We start from the raw sequence: 21568 nt of genomic DNA, 5'->3' as shown, positions 1-21568 counted from the left end.
TGGATGGAAATGACTTATCTCACAGTTGAGGGAAGAAATCCAAACTGCAGCTGCCAACAGACTAGTGTCTCCCTGGCGAGCAGATGGCATCTCCTCTCTGTACCCATTGATCACGCTCACCCTAAAGTCTGTTCCTCTTTTCAGTGGAACATGAATCGGATGGATTAGGGCCCTGCCTGAGACCTTCATTACCTCCTGAAGGTCAAAATCTCTAAACACAGCCACTTCAGGGCCAGAGCTGTAGCATGACTTTTGCAGAGACATGTTCAGTGTATGTTGGACCATGGTCATTCTCATAGATTCCAAGAAGTTCCCACAGCTTAGGTTTTCATGCACCCCCGCTAAGTAACCCTGAATTCCAGCTGTCTCCCCCCACACTCTCTCCCTCCATCTGTTCAACCCCCACCTCAACCCAACCTCCACTCTCCCACCCCTGCATCTCATGCTGCCTCCAATAATCACTGTTTGAATGTTTGAAAGTACAATTTTATCATACTTCAGAGTGTAGAGAATTCACAACTGGAAACCGATTGATAAGCGGGAAGATTATATATCTTGCCTTTCAGCAATGACCTGTGTCAGAGCATTCAAATGGTAGATGAAGGGAGTCCTTCTTAAGAACAAGCTGGTAGAATAGCACCATGTACCAAACCGGAATGCATTAATAGACTGAGGTGTTAAGCAGCAAATAGCTGTTCCAACAAAAGCAAAAGGAAAGCTAATCGACAGGAAGCCTCTCTGCAGCCTTGTCAAGTGCTGAAGCGATGCCTGGCCAGAGACATCCAACCTGAATTTAATCTCATCTCTGAATCCAGCTGCTAAAGTATAGCAAACATGAAAGACTAAGGAACCCTTTTATCCTGCACCCTTAGTATGCAATCAGCAATATATAGATTGTGGGAAACTCGAAAAGCCAAGTGGCCCAGATTCTCAGCAGATATGTAAGCCAAAGAACAAGACAGAAGGATAAGTAAATATCAAAGAAGTCATACAGGAGGAGAAAGTTCCAGGGAGCTGTTGCTTAGTAATGTGTTTACAGATAATCACACTGTAACAAGGCTGCAAAGAGAATTCTGTGGTTGGGACTGGACTCTTGGGAAGGCTGTGAGGTGATGACAAATTTTAAATTCTTACCCAAGATTGTGTTAAAGGGTGCTCACATTACATCTCACTTGTTCTTTTGTCTGTGCGTTACTTTGTAATACATTTTGTGTACGGACTGCTGGTGGGAAATACACATTCTCTTTTGATTTCAAATAAATACCTGTGCTAATAAATCTATGAGACTTTGATAGTGTTGGAAATATCCTCAGTACCAAGACATAAGAAAAGCTAACGACAGACAGGAGATGGTACGCAGCATGAAATATCAAATGCTAATTCCCTCCTCCTACTCTTCAAGAACATCTTCTTGCCAAGGGTTTGGAAACTGACAAGAGCCTGTTAGATGATATCATACAGAGTTTCACTGAGTCAAACATAACCTTCTATCAAGCTAGGTTTAAAAATACTTGAGGCGCCTTTCCCGATGGCGGCGCCACGCGTTGAGTAGTTCGTGTTCATACTTGTAGCTATGCCGTCCAAGGGTCCGCTGCAGTCCGTGCAAGTCTTCGGATGCAAGAAGACAGCCACAGCCGTGGCCCACTGCAAAGGAGGAAATGGGCTCATCAAGGTGAATGGCCGTTCCCTGGAGATGATCGAGCTGTGCACGCTGCAGTACAAGTTACTGGAGCCTGTTTTGCATCTGGGCAAGGAGAGATTTGCTGGTGTGGATATCCAGGTCCGTGTGAAGGGTGGTGGTCATGTGGCCCAAATTTATGCTATCCGGCAGTCCATCTCAAAAGCTCTGGTGGCTTATTACCAAAAATATGTGGATGAAGCCTCTAAGAAGGAGATCAAAGATATCCTCATCCAGTACAATCCGACCCTGCCTGTAGCTGACCCCCGTCGCTGCGAATCCAAAAAGTTTGGCAGTCCCGGTGCCCGTGCCCTGTACCAGAAATCCTACCGATAAACCAGTCTCAAGGATCAGGGTTTACCTTTGTAGTAAACATCCTAGGACTTTAAAAAAAATACTTGAGGCTGTGAGACTAGCAAACCTTCTAAAGGTGGCATACAGTCCAATAAGAGTAACCAGTTCTTTCCCCTGGCATCCTTTAAAGGCCTGTCTCACTAGAACACATATAATTTTGATGAGTTCTATGTCCACATGAGGAAAATTGACTAGCTTAAACATAGTACCATATTCTGTCAGTGCAATGATTGTTTCAGAAATAGCCAGTCACAAAAACAAAATGTACTGTAGTCTTTGCCAGGGCCTCTGGAGAGCAAAGCTTTCACTTCAGCAGGACCTAAATGTGAAGGTACAAATGTCTCAGGTCTTCAGAGCCCTGGCTATTTTCCAAGTCACCATAAGAAGGGCATTTACCACATTCTCTGGTCACCAATAACGTTAGGATAGCTAACTAATACACAAGTAAAGGAAGGCCCATATCATTTCATTTTCTCTTATTTCAGAACTTTAAAGAAACTACACAAAGCAGGAAGGATAACCCAATTCCATGGGTGCCTAAGTCCCCTATCCCAAGAGACAAACTATATCTCTACCATGCAGGACATTTGCTACAACTAGCCACATCTATTCATCATGTGTATGAATTAACTGTAGACAGAAATGAATCAATTAAAGCCACAGAAATGAGGAGAGAGGGAAAGGCCCTAGGAAGCAGGCAACGTTTGGAAGACAAGGAAAACGTTAGGTTACAGTCCCATCTTTGGCTCTGGATCTGACCACATTCTAAGGATAAGCTGACTAAACACAAGTGGATTCTCAATCTTTCTGGAAGCTAGAAAGTTGGGGTCAACAATTGGGAAGGAAATACGGAGGCAGGGCCAGGGAACTGAAGAGCAGGAACGCTTAGTTCAGTGTGCAGTTCTGTTCTGTCGGCCATCACCTAACCCACACCTCGCATTAGTGGAGAAGATTCCACCAAGTCCACTCACTGGGAAGAATTAAATGGAAGGGTGGCTGTCACCCAAGAGAGGGGATTGCCACTTTCACTCACATCAGTCACATTCAAGAAGCTTAGTTTTTCAAACATCTCTATGGGTCTTGGCTATCTTTTTTTTTTTTTTCATAGAGAGTCACATTGCATTTAAGATCCTGAAAGTTCACCTCAACTCACTGAAAGCGACTTTTCTAAAGCCTGTTTAATTATGTAATAAACATCTCTTCTAATTTATCTCTACATCATATGTGTATGTGTTTATGTATACATGTGTGCATGCTTATATATTTGTGTATATGCTTATGTTCATGTGTGCCCAAATGTGTGAGTATGTGTGCTTGTATATGTACAGGTGCACATATGTGTATATGCATGTCCATGTGAGTGTGTGCAAGTGTGTATGCTTGTATAATACAGGTACATGTATGTGCATGCACATGCGAGTGTGCATGTGCATGTGGGCAAGTATGTGTGCTTGTATATGTGCAGATTCACGTATGTGTATGTGCATGCGCATGTGAATGTGCATGTGTATGTGTGCCTATGTGTATTATTTGGTCCTGGTTCCTCCTAAGGCTAAGGTTTCCACCACAGGATACAGACATTCGATTATTGCAAGCTTGGTTTCACCATGTGCTTTTTGTTACAAACACATTGTAAGCAACTAAAGCAAAGCCCACCATGAAAGGTTTTCAGTAGAACATTAATAAATTTCTTCTACTTCTTTCTTGCAGATACAGTGTTTTGTAATAAATTTAAGAAGACACTGTCTTAGCTCAAAATTAATGAGAGAGCTTCAAAACATTCTATCGAGGAAGAACATATTGCTGAAGACATCAAAAACTGACTCAATAAACTATATGAAATAGTATTTATGGTTATTGTTTTTATGTTTTTACAAATATTCTTATTAAAGTGTCACTATAATTTACAGATTCATTTATTACTTTATATAATATTTTCATTGTTCCATAAAACTATGTACAGATATCATTCATAAAAATGAAAACTCTTAAAATAATATTAAGTATTTCAGATATTATGAGTTTTTGTAGTCCCATATTCAATGAAAATTAATGGTGAGGACTCAGAAAACTCAGGACAACGAAGCCAATATAATACTCCCAGATGGGGTAGTAACAATGTCCTTATATACATAAATGGCATTACTGTACCTTCCATAGATAATGTGCTCATAGTTTTTTCATAGAGATGGTCAATTAATGTTCCCGTAAAAATCACATACTTAAATCCGTTTTCATATAGTCAATAACAGACACTTCTGATATGAAAAGGTATGTTCTCAGTTTATGAAGCAGAGGGAAAAGCATGCTAAGAAGGATGCTTTCTCGAACTTCAGGTCATGAATTTGGAATCAACAGTCAACACTCAACACTCTGTTGATGCTAACCAGTTTAGGGGACAAAGGGTACTCTTTACCCAGACCCCCACCCCACAATAGTAGTAGCTGTATCAACATAATATGGTTCCTGTAGGAAAAGGTAAGTGAATTGCAATGCCATTCCTTCTATTTAAGAGGGCACAAATTGATACTTTTTACGTGTGTGTGTGTGTGTGTGTGTGTGTGTGTGTGAGAGAGAGAGAGAGAGAGAGAGAGAGAGAGAGAGAGAGAGAGAGAGAGAGACTTCTTTAGTTCTGAAAGTCTCAGGAATCCATCTTGAACAGGAAATTGTCAACATCTTCCTGACAGGAAACAGGAGCTGTCAAGGCTCTGGCCAGTTCTCTGTGGTGTCCTTGGTAATGCTGTCCTTTCCAAGCTGTGTCCCTGTCTTCACTGGGGTGTCTTTATCAACAGGTTGACGAGTGCAATGTGCCAGCTCCGGTCGAGTATTCCTTTGTGAATTCCACATGAACAAACATCAGTGCTGTCAATATTTTCACTGGTATCCACCAGCCTGTGGCCCTTGATGCCTAGGGATGATACAGACGATGATGTCTGTTATTTCTAGACCGAACTTTCTTGTACAAGTCTGCCTTCCACGAACTTTATCATGTGGAAATGTATCAACTCCTTTGGTGTTGGTTGCTATTCCACTGTACTTTTCAACAAAGTACACGCATGTGTGCAATTTATATTTTTTAAATTGTTTTATCATGACTTGGAGGCTGGGAAAGGAAAAAAAACTTAAGTTACTTTATTTTGCTTTTTGTGTCTTTGTGGGTATGCATACATGCCTGCCTGCCTGCTTGCTTATGCAGGGGCGTCAGAAAGAAATTGTCATTATAAAAGACCGTTACATGACACCTTGTCCATTCTCTAATCCCTTACAGGACTTTAAATACCCAACACATACAAGGAAATAGCAAGCAGATAATTTGAATCGAGGATAAGAGATAAAAGTGGATGGTTCTAAAATCCTTACTCCTGTGTCCCTGGGTCCATAGTCACCGGGGAAGTGTGGGAAGAAGGACACCAGAATAAGTGGCAGAAATAATGCTCAGGACCTCTGTTTGCTAAAGTGAGATCATAAGGTCATTACCAAGACTTCTCTTATATTCCCTACCTGTCTATGATGCCACAAAATGCATTATAAATTTTTCCACACATTTTTGAGGTGGAGGAATCCTTTTTTTTTTAATTGGATGCAATGACATTTCATAAAACACTGCAAGAGAAAGAGAAAGCAAGTCCCACAGAGATGTAAACACAGTCATTGTGCTGCTGTGCTTAGCCTAAGAAGCAAAGGTAAAGGGGTGTAAGGGCGAGTGTATTAAAAGGACTGAAGGAGACGAAGGGGTTTGCAACCCCATAAGAACAACAATGCCAACCAACCAGAGCTCCCAGGGACTAAACCACCATCTAAAGAGTACACATGGACAGACCCATGGCTCTAGCTGCATATGTAGCAGAGGATGGCCATTTTGGCCACCAATGGGAGAAGAAGCCCTTGGTCCTACCAAGGCTGGACTCCCCAGTGTAAAGGAATGTCAGAGAGGGGAGGGGGAAGGAGTGGGTGAGGGAAGAGTCTCATAGAAGGAGAGGGAGAGGGGATGGGATAGGGGCTTTCTGGACTGGGAAACCAGGAAAGGGGATAACATTTGAAGTGTAAATAAAAAATATCCAATAAAAAAAATCACAGATTGCCTGTTTCTCAAGTTGGGAATCAGGCACATGAAGAGCTAAATAACTCCTGAAACTATGACCATCACAGCGATGGTCCCACCAAAAACAAGGAGAACATCTCTAAGCAACTATAAAAAATGGTTGTATTTTAACTAAACTAATATTGCAGTATGTGAAATGTATAAGGTAGAGAATAATAAAAGAAAAAACACACATATATACTTCAGGAGGACAGGAAGGTAACATGAGTTTTAGGGTCATATCTGACTCAGACACGGGATACTCAGCATCATATCCTACTAATAACTGAAAGCCCATGGATTATGCGACACAAGTGAAGCAGGAAGCCTGGTGCCGTCACCATTGCATGGATCCTCCACACTTAGGATAAACCCAGAACTGTAAGCGAAAGAGTCATTGAGAGGTTCCTCAAAGAAGGAAACCCATTTGACCATGCATTCTCTCATTTTATGACTTGATCATCGTAAGACCCGCAGTAACATTTTCCTAGGGTCTATGGCTCAGAAGCCCTGGAATCCAAGCTTTATTTACTATGAATAAACTAGCTATATCTGGGTAAAAGCCTATAGCGGTCATCCTGAGGATCTACTGCTGTATGTACAAGGTTTAATGCACCATTTCTTCCTGTGTAACAACATCGCTCAACTTCAGCTTTAGTGATTCGTTGCGTGCAGCCTCCTTCTACCCATGAAATCAAAAGCCAACTTTTACTCTCTATAAAGACACCAGCTTACTGTTCATCCCATGACACAATCACCTCTCCTCTCTCCCTGCCTGCCTCCCCTCCATCCCACTGTTTTCCTTTGCCCACCCCACAACCCCATCCTCGGCCTTCCCCACAGCCACACTAAGCAATTTTACCGACTGTGTTCTTCTTTGTAGTGGCCAGTAAGAAGCTCAACACTGAAGCCTTCAGCCCCGGTCACAGCAGTGTACATGGCATCCTGGAGCTGACTGCAGATCATTTCCCCTGCTCCTGTATTTCACATCATTGTTTTATCCCTTGCTTACTACTATTATTTTCAGACGGCATGAAATTCTGTAAGTTGATTGAAAAATATGAAATTATCTAAAAATACAAATATATGTGTAAAATCAACAATCCACACTTAACACTTGGGACTAAATTTCTTTATTCTTTCTGGCTTACACTATAAGATTTTAAAAAAAAATTAGCAAATCATGGACAGTGAGTGGGAGGGCATACAGTGTAAGTCTACACTGATTATGTAGAGAGAAGCACATGTCATGTACACATACCACCATGTGGTTGCACATCTCTAATTGGTGAGATGTGGATGAATGGATGGATGGATGGATGGATGGATGGATGGATGGATGGATGGATGGATGAGTGGATGGGTGGATGGGTGGATGGGTGGATGGGTGGATAGGTGGATGGACCTATATATGTCTATATAGACTATATATGTCTATATGTCTATATAGACAGACAGGCAGATCTGTGTATTGGATAGTAAATTAAGATACATATACAGCAGAAGGTGAGATAAGTCACAAAGCTTTTTCCCTATGCAAATAAATTGGCTTTCTCAATAACAAATATCCTAAGTTTCTCACTGAGCAGCTCTTTATACAAGAAGCATGCAGAGTGTGCAGTGCTTGCCCAGCTCCACTAAGCAGCAGAGAGAAAAGCATGAGGCAGGACAGAGCTGTTCTTCCTTCTCAAAGTCAACTTAACCAGAATTCTCAGAGTGGCATCTTGCAGAGTGCCAAGTTGATGTCCCTCTATCTGGGAAGGAACAGTGGCCCCAGAGCATAAGTGATCCTCTGTCATCCCTTCTCAGGAGCTGCTATATCTTCCTCTCACCTGTACTCAATTACAGAGTAATTTCCTGCTCTTCATTTTGATTAATAAGTCAAACGAATTCATCAAATATTGATTAAGCACCTGTTCCTTACAAGACATTGTGTAGTTATTAAGGTTAACAAGAAGGATAAAATATAATTTTCCCTCCCGGGCTCAGATGATGAAGAAACACATTTATAAAAACTTAATGTGGTAAAATGTCATAAAAGATGCACCAAGTTTTCTAGGAGCATCAAAAAGAGAAATTATATCTTCTTAGAGGAATCAAGAGGGATGGTCAGAGAGTTTATGGAAGGAAGGCACTTGAATAGCTTCTTTGAATAAACACTAAAATACTTACAAGGTAGAAAATATTGTTACCCAATAAATGACAAATGGGTCTCATTGTGCTTGAACTGCTCTTAATCCATAAACCGAATGTACACCAGAACAAACTTGGTAAGACAGGGTTAGTGAGTGAGAAAAAGGAAGAGCGTCTTCTTCTTCTTTTTCTTTTTTTCTTTTATTTTTTCTTTATTAACTTGAGTATTTCTTATTTACATTTCGATTGTTATTCCCTTTCCCAGTTTCTGGGCCAACATCCCCCTAACCCCTCTCCCTCCCCTTCTATATGGGTGTTCCCCTCCCCATCCTCCCCCCACTACCGCCCTCCCCCCAACAATTTAGTTCACTGGGGGTTCAGTCTTGGCAGGACCAAGGGCTTCACCCATGGCCTTTCCTGGCCTCTCTCAGTGCCAAGCCACATATGCTCTCCATAACCCCCTCATGCCTTCAAAACCAGTACCCCCTGAATGACTCTTACACTACCAAATCGTGCTGCCGGCATGAAATACAACCTTGGCAGTCTCTGGAATGCAGCTACTGTGTCCTGATTCTGAGAAAAACTTCTTGGAATATGTTTTTCTTTTCATTTTTTTCTTTTTGATCAATCTATTTTTTACATCCTGACCATAACTTCCCCTGCCTCTGCTCTTGGTATTTCCCCCTAACCTCTGCTCTTCATCCTGCCTCTCCACATCCACTCCTTCTCTGTTTCTCTTCAGGAAGGGGCAGGCCTCCCTTGGATACCAAGCAGCCATGGCATATCAGGCTGCAGTAAGACTGGGCACCTCCTCTCCTATTAGTACTAGATGAGGCAACCTAGAGGAGAAACAATTTTCCTGCAGTTGTTTACCTCAGTGTGTTGATCTCTTCTGAAACACCGCTATTTTTCTCAGCTCCGACTGACGAGGATAAATTGTCACAGTAATGTCACTTCAGTATTGAATCGGGTCTGACCACAACCACACTCTTCATCCAAATAGCAAATGGCTCCTGTAGAGTCTTTAAATGTCCCTCTGAAGCTTCACAAGCCAGCACTGCCCTTAACACTCTTGATTTTCCAAGTTCCTACAGATCAACCCACTCATCTCTCAACACTCAAAGGCTTTTCTAGCCTGAAGTTCCAACATCCTACCACAACCCCCCCCAAGGTAACATGGTCAGGTCTGTCACAGCAGTACCCCACACCTGTTACCAATCTCTGTCCCAGTTAGAATTTCTATAGCCATGGTAAACAAGCTGGGGAGGATAGGGGGTTTTTGGCTTATACTTCCACAGCATAGTGCATCACTGAAGGAACTCAGGGGCAGGAACTCAAAGGGGCAGGAATCTGGAGGCAGGAGTGGATATAGAGATATGGAGGGGTCAAACCCTTTGACTTATTCAACTTGCTTTCTTATAGCACCTAACACCAGCAGGCCAGGTGTGGTCCTCTCCCATAGCTTACTAATTAAGAAAAATGCCTTGCAGGATCACTTAAGTCCAATCTAACGAAGGCATTTTCTCTATTGAGACTCCGTCCTCTACAATGACCCTAGCTTGTGTCGAGTAGACATAAAAGTAGCCAGCACAAGGAGCATGGTAAGCAGTCCCAATAAGATGCCAGTCACTGGGACCAGGATCCTGCCCCCAATTCCAGCAGACTGGCTGATCATGTTCAGGCCAAACTGGTCAAAAGGATGGGTGATTGAGCCCCTGTCAGCGGAACTGTAGCACTCAACCCTTCCCCCAACGGTCCAGGTACAGGCCACATCAGTCAGAAGAGTCAGTCAGAAGAACAGAAATCACCCACTGTACTACAGGCTAAGCAAGTCCAAAAGTCAAGGACTCAACCTGGTAAGAGACTTTCTAGTGGATCAGGGGTCAAGCAAATCCAGGTCACAAAGTACAGAAGACAAAAGAGGAAACAGAAACTAAGGAACAAACACCCATCCAACAAACACAAACTCAGAAATCAGCACTGAGGAGTAAAATCACCCAAAACTCAGATGCCTAAGTGCCAGTGTGCAAGCGCAGTCATCAACAGTCAGGGCAGTATGTCACCACCAGAGCCCAACTCTCCTAAGACAGCAAGACCTGAGCATTCTCATGCAGCTGAAGAACAAGAAAACAACCTTAAAACTAACTTCATAAAAATGACAGATCTTTATTGAGGAAATGAAAATCTCTTAAAGACATTGTGGAAAAGACCAAAAAAAAAAAAAAAAGAACCACAAGTGAAGTGAAGGAGACGTTTCAAGACCTGAACATTGAAATAGAAGCAATAAAGACAAGTTAACAGGAGCAACAGATGCAAGCATCGCCAACAAAGTAGAAGAGATGGAAGAGAGACTCTCGGGGGTTGAAGCTATGATAGAAGAACAACAAAGTACAAGAGATGGAAGAGAGAATCTCGAGGGTTGAAGCTATGATAGAAGAAATAGATTCATCGATCAAAAAAATGTTAAATAAAAACTTGCTGACACAAAACATCCAGGAAATCTGGGACAGTATGAAAAGACCAAGCCTATGAATAATAAGATAGAAGAAAATCCCCAGCTCAAAGGCCCAGAAAATATTTTGAACAAAATCACAGAAGAACATACCTCCAACCTAAAGACAGAGATGCCTATAAACATACAAGAAGCTTACAGAACACCAAATAGCTTGGACCTGAAAAGAAAGTCCCACTGCCACAAAATAATCAAAACACAATGTACAGGGAAAACAAGGATATTAAAAACTGCAAGGGGAAAAGGCCAAGTAACATATGAAAGCAAACCTATCAGAATTATACCAGACTTCTCAACAGAGACTCTAGAAGTCTAGGGCCTGGACATGTTTTGAGGCTCAGAAGGAGATTGCAATCCCATAGGAAGAGCAGCATCAACTGGCCCAGGTCCCTCAGAGCTTCCAGGGATTAAGACACCAATGAAAGAGAATATATGGTTGATCCTTGGCACCTGGCACATATGTAACAGAAGGCTTCAGTGGGAGAAGATGTGCCTAATTCTGCAGAGTCTTGATGGGCAAGGAAAGGGGACACCCAGGGGCCCCCACCCTGTCAGAGGCAAAGGGGAGGGGTGGGGGAAAGAGACTCTGAGAATGGGTACTTGCAGGGGGTAGCATTTAGGATGTGAATAAGTAAATTAATTTTTAAAAAAATAGCTAAGAATAGAAAACATAAAAAAAAAATGTTCAACATTCTTAGCCATCAGGGAAATGCAAATCAAAGCAACTATGAGAGTCCATCTTTCTGCCATCAGAATGGCTAAGACCAATACCAAAAGTGACAGCTCATGTTAGGTAGGGTTTGGAGCAAGGGGAATCTGCCTGCATTGCTAGTAGGAGTGCAAACTTATACAAAAATTCTGGAAATTAATTTGGCAGTTTCTTGGAAAATTGGGAATAATTCTACCCCAAGACCCAGCTATACAACTCCTGGTCGTATAGCTCTGCCATTCTACAAGGACACTTCCTCAACTGTCTTCCTGGCATCTTTGTCATAATAGCCAGAAACTGGAAACAACCTAAATGTCCCTTAACTGAAGAATGGGTAAAGAAAATGTGGTACATTTACACAATGGAGTATTACTCAGCTATTAAAAACAGTGACTTCATGAAATTTGCCAGCAAATGGATGGAACTAGGAAAGTTAACCCAGACCCAGTAGGAAAAATATGGTGTGTACTCTTTTATAAGAGGATATTAGTCATAAAGTACAGGGTGATTATGCTACAATCTACAGACCCAAAGAGCTAACTAACAAGGAAGGCTCAAGGAGAGGGAGAGAAACATTAATCTCGTGCAGAAAGGGAGACAGGATAGATACTGCCAATCGATGGGAAGAGGAAACTGGGTGGGGGTGGGGGGTTGGGGATGTGACCAGGACTGAAGAGTTGCTGGAAGACTGTAAGGAGGGTGTACTAGGAGAGAAAACTGCAAGTTTTTATCAGCTGTAGGAGTTCCCTGGTAGAATTTGAGGAGTCATTTATGTATGCTATCATATCATCTACAGATATCAATACATTGACCTCTTCCTTTCCTAGGGCAAGGGAAAAGAGCCTGCAAGGGTGACCCTAGCTAAGACTCCTGGCAGTGTGGGACATGGACCCTGATCCAGCCATCTCCTGTAACCAGGATGCACTTCCAATAGAGGGATTGGGATACCAACCCAGCCACAAAACCTTGACCTAAATTTGTCTTGCCTACAAGATGTGCAAGGGTAAAGACGGAGCAGAAATTGAGGGAGTGGCCAGACAATGTCTGGTCCAGTTTGAGATCCAAGCCATGTGGGGGAGCCCACCCCCAACACTGCCAGGAGGAGCAGAAACCAGAGGTTGGATAGCCAAGAGACCTAGGATAGAAACAAACACAACAGGAAAAAAAATAAAAGGGAATGAAATGATTCCTAATGGTATTCTAGGTAGATTAGTGAGTGCCTAGCCCAGTTTGTAATCAGAGAGGCTTTACCCAGCACGTGGAAACAGATGCAGAGATCCACAGCAAAGCATTGGGCGGAGCTTGAGAAATCCCTTGGAAGAAGGGGAAGGAAGGATTGTAGGAACCAGAGGGGTCAAGAATACTAAGGAAAACCCACAGACTCAACCAAGCTGCGCCTACAGGGCTGACAGCGACAATCATGAAGCCTGCACCAGACTGATCTACGCCCTCTGCACACTTGTTACAATTGCGTAGTCTGGTCTTTGTGTGGGACTCCGAACAGTGGGTGCAATGGCTCCGTTGCCTGCCTTTGATACCCTTTCCCCTACTGGATCACTTTGTCCAGCCTTAACGGAAGTAGTTCTAGTCTTCCTGCAATTTGATATGCCAAGAGTGGCTGATGATCATCGAGGCCAGCCCTTTTTTGAAAAGAAATGGAGAAGTGGATAGAGATGGGGGATATGGGAAGGGACTGGGAAGAGATGAGGGAGGGGAAACTTTAGTCGGGATGTAAAAATAAATAAAATTCAAAGAAAAATAAAAGATGTCAATCACCAGCCTCCTTCATGATTCTACTGGGTCTTCTAGGAAGGCAGTTAGTTATGCTGTAAGAGGGAAATGCTGAGCTTTCTGATTGTCACAAGATTTTACAGTGGGCCTCAGTCATCCTGCTCTGTCCTGGGATGATGACATTCCTCTACTTGGTTCAACCACCGCACAGAAGAAAACCTTCCTAAGGGAAGATTAGGCAGTTTTGTTATGCAGACAAGCAGTGAAAATATTCAGTGCGTGTGGTGGCTTGTCCCACCAACAGGCAAATGAGAAAGACAGCAACGAGAAACTGCAGGAGACAAACTAGAAAGAAGAGCAGGAATTACGGACAGCTCCAACAGCCAACGTGTGAATGTAAGCTTTTATGTGAACACTGGGTGACACGTGTGGGCCCCCACACGGCATGGATCTCAAACTGGACCGACGGCTGTTTTCAGTTTCCCAGCAAACACCAGCATTGGTACCATTACCTTGTATTTCCTGGGACTCCCTACTGCTTATATTCGGCCTGTACTTGAGTTGGTGACAAGGACGGAAACCTTTATAAAGAATCAGCTTCCTGAAAAGGTTCAATTTGGAAACCAGAGAAAGACTTGAGTTCCTATTTTTGCTAGAAGCTGCACAGCTGTATTTCTGACAGGTACAGAGGGCTAATCTGTGGTAGGAAAAATGAACCTTGATCAGTGTAGAAAGATCAGCCCTATGGTCAGAGCCCTGAAGTCAATAAAAGAGTGAAATTGAGAGGAGCGCCAGCATTCATTTCCCTGTGGATCCTGACTACAGACCCAAGGAGACCAGCTGCCTCAGGCCTCTGCTTCCGTGATCTCCCTTCTGTGACAGAGGAGACTTCAAACTATAAGACAAAGTAAATTCACCCTTTCTTGAGTTGATTTTGACCCAACAACAAGTAACTAATATGAATGTCTTAGTCAGGGTCTCTATTGCTGTGAGGAAACACCATGACCAACGCAACCTGGGGAGGAAAGGGTTTACTCAACTTACACTTCCACATCACTGCTAGCTACTGGAAGTCGGAACAGAGACTCAAGCAGGGCAGGAACCTGGAGGCAGGAGCTGATGCAGAGGCCAGGGAGGGGTGCTGCCCACTAGCTTGCTCAGCCTGCTTTCTTATACAATCCAGGACAGCCAACAAAGGGATAGCATCAACCACATTGGATTTGGGCCCTTCCCTACCACACAGTTCTCAAAACCACCAAAGAAGAAAAGAAACTCTATATACTATGTATGTATGTACATATGTATGTGTGTGTATGTATGTATGTATGTATGTATGTATGTATGTATAGAGGAAAGCAAAATATCTCAGAGACATTGAGTCATTTGCTAAATGTCCCACATCTACTAGATGGAATGGTAAAACTAATTTCAAAGCTATAAATTCATTTCTCTGCACTATAACACGTGACAAATTGTATGTCTGGTTTTTCCAACATTTTAGTGCTTTGTCAGACTTATTTTTTCTCATTATGACTACAAGACATTTATATACATGGATTAAATGCTAAATATTTAATGACCTGAAGCTTTATGGCACCAGTGAACTTCCAGAGAAGAAAAAGAAAACTTAGCTTTGTCTTTCCAAACTAAAGCTCTTAGCTGCCCAGGCATAGACCCATGCAGGTACATCCGATAGCCAGCACCCAAAGAAGCTCATCGATTTCTCTGCTGTCGATTTCCCTGCCCTGTGAGTCTCAAGGTGTTCCTTCTATTTCCTTTGCCTTTTAAGTTGATCAAAACCTTTTTTAAAAATGACTTGTTTTTTTCCCCCGTGTTTTTTAAAATCCAGAGCGAAATGTGTTCCAACCCTGGGAAGAATGGACGATGAATCTCTTCCTTTTATTGACCGACTTCAGTTCCAGCTCATTAAACACAGACATCTCAATGATCAAAAGAGAATGAGTCAAATGTAACTTGTTCTAACCTTACTGAATAACAGGGCTACTCAAAAAGCAAATAAATCCGAACTGGTAATTTAATATTGACAGTCTTCCACATAAAGAAACTCTGTGTAATTTTTTCCCTGTATTTCACTTGATCAATGCAGACAGTCTTGCTGTGTCTTCACATCCACTCTCTTCCCAGATTTCAACCTTTTCTAACGTGAAAAAATGAAAAGGCAGAATGGAAATTCTAAGAACACAGCTCAGAGATCAATTATAATCCATATCCAGAATTATGAAAACTAGGATAAATTTTACTACAACACTGAAGGAAAAGAAATAGTAATTCAAAGTCCTTATCCTAATGAGTAATAAATATTTAATCATGTGGCTCTGGAGGGATGGATCAGTGGTCCAGAGTACAAACTGCTTTGCCCGGGTCCTGAGTTCAATTCCCAGCAATCACATGGTGGCTCACAACCCTCTGTAATTGGATCTGATGCCCTCTTCTGGTGTGTCTGAAGACAGCTATAGTGTACTCCTATAAATAAAATAAATAAATCTTTTTAAAAATGTCATCATGTACTTAAAATTTTTAATAATGTTCTAAAGAACACTTACTAACTTTTAGATCATGGCTATTTTTAAATGTATTTAAGTGAAGAGTTGAGTCGTATCAAAATATTCATGTGCATTTCATTAGCACTAACACAAATCCTTCTCTTCAGAGAAATTTCTTCATGCTTCTTATGTCGCAAATCAATCATGACACTACTTCACATAGGCAGAAATAATTTCCAAAATTTTCACTGAAAAGACGTCATAAAGAAGTGATACATCTGCGTGCCTATCAGTCAATAAATTAATGGGGAAAGCTGTTGTATGGACACGCAATTGGATATGGCCCCTCTTTAAAGAATAAGATACTGTCACAGCCATGTGACGGACTGTTGAGGATGTCATCTTGAACAAAAAAGGCAAGGGACAAAGAGAGGAAAGCTATTATGAGTTTGTAATAACAGAGAATAAAGATGTGAACACCACAGGCTCAGCTAACCCAGGATCTGATCAAGGGATAGAAAGAATTAAGTTCAAGAGATCTGTTGTACAATGAACTAAAAACACACGATAGTACACTCAACCCTCAGAAAGGACCAAACTGGACTCTAAGTGTTTTTGACACCAAGAACGATCTATCGTAAGATTACATTTATTGTATTTAGCTGGATTTAGCCACTTCATAACATGCATATATTAAGTGTCTATACAAGTTACAGTTTCAATATATGGTGAAGATTATGTTATAAATAATATATATCAGCAATTTCATGTCACTAATTTAAAATAAATGGACTTTAAAAAAGACTAAGAATGTATTTTTAAAGCTGCCTGTATTAGAGATGCTTTACAGACTGATACCTATGCCGATATATACGGAAGGGTGTGTGATTTACTAGCAATTATTTCTGTTATCCTCAAAGTGTGACGTCACTCTATTTTTCATTGATGTCTTCATTAACTACTCTTCTCGTTGGGACCAAATGCCAGACAGGTGAGATTTACGGAAGAAATTATTTTTTTGGGTTTATAGTTTGAGGTGCAGCTCATCATGGCGAGGAAGTCATGGTCCAGCTGCCCAGTCACAGCTCGTCTGCAATGAGAGAGGAGCGAGAAGGATGCTGGTGCCTCAAATGCCTTCTTCTCACTCAGTCCAGAATGCCAACCGTGGAGTCATGCCAGTAGCATCTGAGGTAGGTCTTCACACCTCAGTTAACCCAGTCTCGACATAGTGAGAGATGTATCTCCTAGGTGATCCTAAATTCTGTCAGACTAACAATCAATATTATTGACACAGTAACCTTCAGCAAACACAGCTCTTCTCCACGCAGGAGTTATCCTGTATCTGAGCAGTGTGGTAGGCAATGTTTCTCTCAGGATGGAACTAATAAGGATGGACTAAAAAAGGGGATTCAGTACACAGTTCCCACTAGTCACTTCTTCGTGGCTGTGCAAACAAACCCTAAATGTTAGATATTTTCCCCTTCCCTGCAGAACAGGGATAGCAGAGAAAACTGTCTTCCAGACACTCCTCTAGCTGTCTCCTTCCTCCATTTCAAAACTATCAGATAAAATAGGTAAAGTTTGTTTAAATTTAAAATTTATGGGGTTGGGTCACTTTACAGAATCTGTGGCAAAGTCACACAAGGAAATGTTGTCTCTGAGGAAACACTGAATCAACACAAGCAGGCACAGGACAGAACGTATCTGAACAACACCAACTTTACTGCTTTACTGACTACCTTCTTCATCCTACCAGAATTGATAAAAATTACAACTAAGCACAATGAATTGTATGTTATGTAACTATTAATTAAAATTAATTTATTCATCAAAATTAGTATAAATGCTGACCTGATGAAAATCAATTACAGATTCTTTTCTCCCGTAGGGTAGCAGTATGCAAAAGAACAGAAGTACATTTAACATGTGTTTCTGTGCTATGAATATCGCTCCATCTTCAAGGGATTCAGTGCCCTCTTCTGGCCTCGTCAGTCACAGAGGCAAATGCAACACACACACACACACACACACACACACACACACACACACACACACATACATAGTGTGGGTGCCAGGAATTGAACTCAGGACCTCTGGAGGAGACGCCAATACTCTCAACCACTGAGCCACCATCTCTCCTGTCTCTGGCCTAGGCATTTATAAAACTCTGCAACTTATAGACCTTAGTTAAGTTTGTGGTGCGTGAGAAACATCAAGTTGGAAATGGCTAAAACTATGGATCTCTATTTAAAGCAACTATGGGTCTAGAACTTTCAGGTATGCCCTGTTGGGCTTTGCTTTGAAGCTGCTACTCTTCTGTGAAGATGAAAACCAGGATGACCGCCCATCTCAGAACCATATTCCGTGGAAGACTCACAGCACATGGATAGCAGGGTTGGAGATGGTTAGTGCTCGAGACTTCCTTTATCATTTGAGAATCAGAGCGATGGAAAGGATATAACAACATGCTTCTTCAGCTCAACTGGATAAAATGTTGCAACCTTACTCTGGCCAATCCCTGTGACCGACCATACAGCACCCAAAACACACGGTACAAGTGAGGTCCAATCGGCTGTATGACTTCCAGGACCCAAGCCAGCAGCAGATGAAAGGCAAGTGTTCAAATTTCAACACAGTGCCAACTGTACATTAAAATAGGCACGCGATCCTTCTGAATGTGGACTCTTCTTGTGACAGTGTAGACTAGCCACAGACTTATGACACTGTCCCCAATAGATATGTTTTCTGTCCCCATTATGCAACTTCATGGTGAAAAATAACGAGCTGAAAGACAAGGAGTGTAGTGAGTGCCATGTAACAAAAGAAACAGCGTCCTACAGTTACAGCTGGCACAGCCGAGTGCAGTACATGGTGATTTAAGCTGAAATTTGAAGAGTGGATAGAAGTCAGCCATTCTTACTCTCTCTGTTAGTTCCTATGTTAGTTCCCATTCAAACTAACTACTACTGTGACTTAGCTTAAGAGACACATGACCAAAGTCACAGATACCTAGTTAGAAATGTACATAATCTATATTATACACACGTGATGGGGCAACAAACCCACATACCAGAAATTCTTAATTAGCCCCAAACAAGCAAATGTAACACAGGATGTGAGCATAGATATGCCTCTTAAGCTTCCAAATCGCAACCATCCTGAAGCCATCTTTTGGGCAAGGGCTGGTCCCTGGTCTCTTGGCCTTGATCTGTGAAGTGTATAGCCTGCAGTGTCTGCCCACAACCACCTAAACTATCTCCCAAGAGGCTCAAGTCAACTGGGCTGCTGAAGCCTCCCCTGGGGCCCCTTCAGCCAGAAACCCAGGTAAATCTCTACTCTTTGCAACTTGGTTGTCTCAGGTATTTTAATTTTTTTGTAGTCATGAAAAGCTGACTAAGTCTTACCTTCTATGCACTTTGCTACAAAGTGTATATGTAGACTTGTACCATTAAAATTAGTTACATTCTATCCCATAGCTGGTTTTAAATAAATCCCTTAACATCCTCTAAAAGAAAAAAATGTGTATGTGAATAAATCATTATCTTCCCTCCCCAGTGAGTAAAATAAAATAAAAGGCCCATTAAAGATGCCCCCACTAACAGTCCTTCCCCGAGCAAAATAAACAAGAGCAAAGGGCACCTTGACTACCACTTAGGAAATAAAACGGGAACATGGGCAAATCTGTAATTCTAATCACACTGCGCCTCCTCTCCTTTCTGCATTTCTCATCCAAACATTCTAAGGAGCTCAATGGGCTTAGAGGAATTGGAGCAGTGCGGAGAACAAAGGTGGAGGGAGTCTGGGGGGCGGGCAGCTTAGAAGGCTGTCCACACCACTTTAATAATTTCAAACTCGGATACGATCTTCCAGAAGATATAATAATCACAAGTGTAGGGAGGAATTGCATAAAGTTATTCTATCTTCTTTTACAAAACAGCATTTGTGCTAGACACCTTAGGAATGATTGACTATGAACAAGAAATTAAAAAAAAAAACTAAACTTCTAAGAAAAAAATACGGAAGTAAATGTATTAGTTTTACCCAATAAAAGGCTATGTATTAAATAAGTTGATGGATTTTTTTAAATGCACTATTTGTATTCTCATGTGAAAAGGACTACTTAGATATTAAGTATATACTGTCCTGAGACTGGTGTGATTTTAGAAAACTAGGTAGCCACTTACTAATTTTATTTTGTTAGCTCTTATAAATAGTTGTGAAATATAACAGTATTATGTAAATAGAAGACTAAAGAAAATATTTATTAAGCATAACTTACATGTGAATTATGAGGTTGGGGTAGAAAACCAAGAATGGGAATTTTTTAAGCAGGGAAAAAGAGATGGATCAATGTCAGAACATTTTAAGGTTTTGCTGAAATCTTCAAATCAATGAACGACACAATTAAATGTGAGTATTATAGCAAATGTGTCCATGAATGATTCTCCTGGGTTAGTCAAAAACACAATAATTCCATGTGACTTTTTCTTAATGAAATATCCAAGGAATTTAACATTCTTTCAGGAGAACTTCTTTCAGATCACTGATGTCTCTAAGAGTGCCCGGCTGCTTTAGTGGGAGCTACTCTGATTTTTCATTACCTTAAGCCACTGATAAGAAAGGGGCTTTCAACAGGACAACATCCCAGAATGCCATTTTTTAGAAAGGAGAATGCCTTCATGGCACTTAGGGTGTGCTATCCATCTGTTCCAAATGCAAACAATGACAACTATTTGCTTTTCTGGAGGGTAGAGCTCCTTATATCATAGTAAAAGGTTACCTCAGTGATCAATGCTCTAGAACACTCCTCCTCAATGGAGATGACATACACAAGATTCTAGAAATGAAAGTCAACACCCTTAGGAGTGTGTTGCCTTCCGCAGGTGCTCCAACACTGAGAGGAGAGAAGGCATTGGAATCAAAACCTTGCTGAGAAGCTGTGCACTACAGCCAAAGCAGTGGCGTCCAGGAGACAAGGTCTCATAGTGTATTCACATTCAATACCCACTGCACACGATCCAATTAGTTTCACAAGCATTAAGTGAGATGTATTTCTTAATGAAGTAAGTACATACTTAGAAGGTTTTTGGGGTGTGTGTGTGTGTGTGTGTGTGTGTGTGTGTGTGTGTGTGTGTGGTTTTGCCTTTGAAGAGACAGGAATTGTCCTAACCTGGAAATGTGAACCATGTATCTCAAGTATGGAAAGAGTGTCTGGTTTATAGGTATTCCAATAAATCCTGGTGTATTTAAAAGTGATCCTGTAAACGCTGGCTGGTGGGCTTTATGTGCCCAGACACTGGGGAAGGATGATAAGAATTGAGCTAACTAGCAGAAAAGCAATCAAACAAATGTGCTACCACTGGGGAGTGCTAACGGCAAGCCTCCTCGCATTGGAAAAAGGATGTATTTGGTACTCAGGCATCCTTTGCAAATTCTTTGTTCATCAGACATCCTCCTCAAATCCACCCCTCTCTGTTGACTTCAACAACAGCTCACAGTACTCCACTAACTTAGCTCCAGACACTGCTGGCTCTCTAACACACACCTTCTCTTTCAGATAAAACGTGTTCTTGTCCTCCCACCAGCAGCTAAGAATTAGAGTGTAGGATAGGACACAGGAGATGGATGCAGGCCAAGGGGCTTATAGGACGCATGGCCTCTAGCTACCACATTAATTGTATCGTTCCCTGTGGGTCTATAGTTTACCGTCCATGCTCGGTGCCCCCAAAACACAAGGCTTGATTGCCTGTTGCCCTATCGCTTTCCAGGCTTGAAACTACTTTGTGGGTCTGGGAGACCCACAGAGCGGCTCGGATTTCTGTAGGAAGGCTTGGTGCCAGGGTGCAGAGGGGCAACTAAAGGTCAT

General features: G+C 41.8%; 2 protein-coding genes and 1 long non-coding RNA gene across 9 annotated transcripts in view; 2 read left to right on the top strand and 1 right to left on the bottom strand.

Annotated features, from left to right (window-relative positions):
- The window catches only part of Gpc5 (glypican 5), a 1436787-nt gene that overhangs the window by 1382299 nt on the left and 32920 nt on the right, over positions 1-21568 (bottom strand). The gene's annotated exons all lie outside the window — the stretch shown is intronic.
- On the top strand, positions 1559-2067 carry LOC102548369 (40S ribosomal protein S16-like). Its single transcript, XM_039094078.2, has one exon. It carries the CDS (start codon positions 1574-1576, stop codon positions 2012-2014), a length of 441 nt encoding a protein of 146 aa, XP_038950006.1. The 5' UTR covers positions 1559-1573; the 3' UTR covers positions 2015-2067.
- LOC102548462 (uncharacterized) overlaps positions 20542-21568 on the top strand; it is a 30981-nt gene continuing 29954 nt past the window's right edge. For 2 of the 3 annotated variants that reach the window (XR_010058040.1, XR_010058039.1), the window contains exon 1: positions 20542-20765. This is a non-coding gene — a long non-coding RNA (uncharacterized LOC102548462). The remainder of the gene's footprint in view (positions 20766-21568) is intronic. The other variant, XR_001841516.3, reaches the window with a different exon arrangement.

This window comes from Rattus norvegicus, chromosome 15 (assembly GCF_036323735.1).
Source record: "Rattus norvegicus strain BN/NHsdMcwi chromosome 15, GRCr8, whole genome shotgun sequence".
Taxonomy (NCBI): Eukaryota; Metazoa; Chordata; class Mammalia; order Rodentia; family Muridae; genus Rattus; species Rattus norvegicus.
The sequence above is the reverse complement of the archived record's forward strand: the minus strand, read 5'-3'. Positions and strand labels throughout refer to the sequence as shown.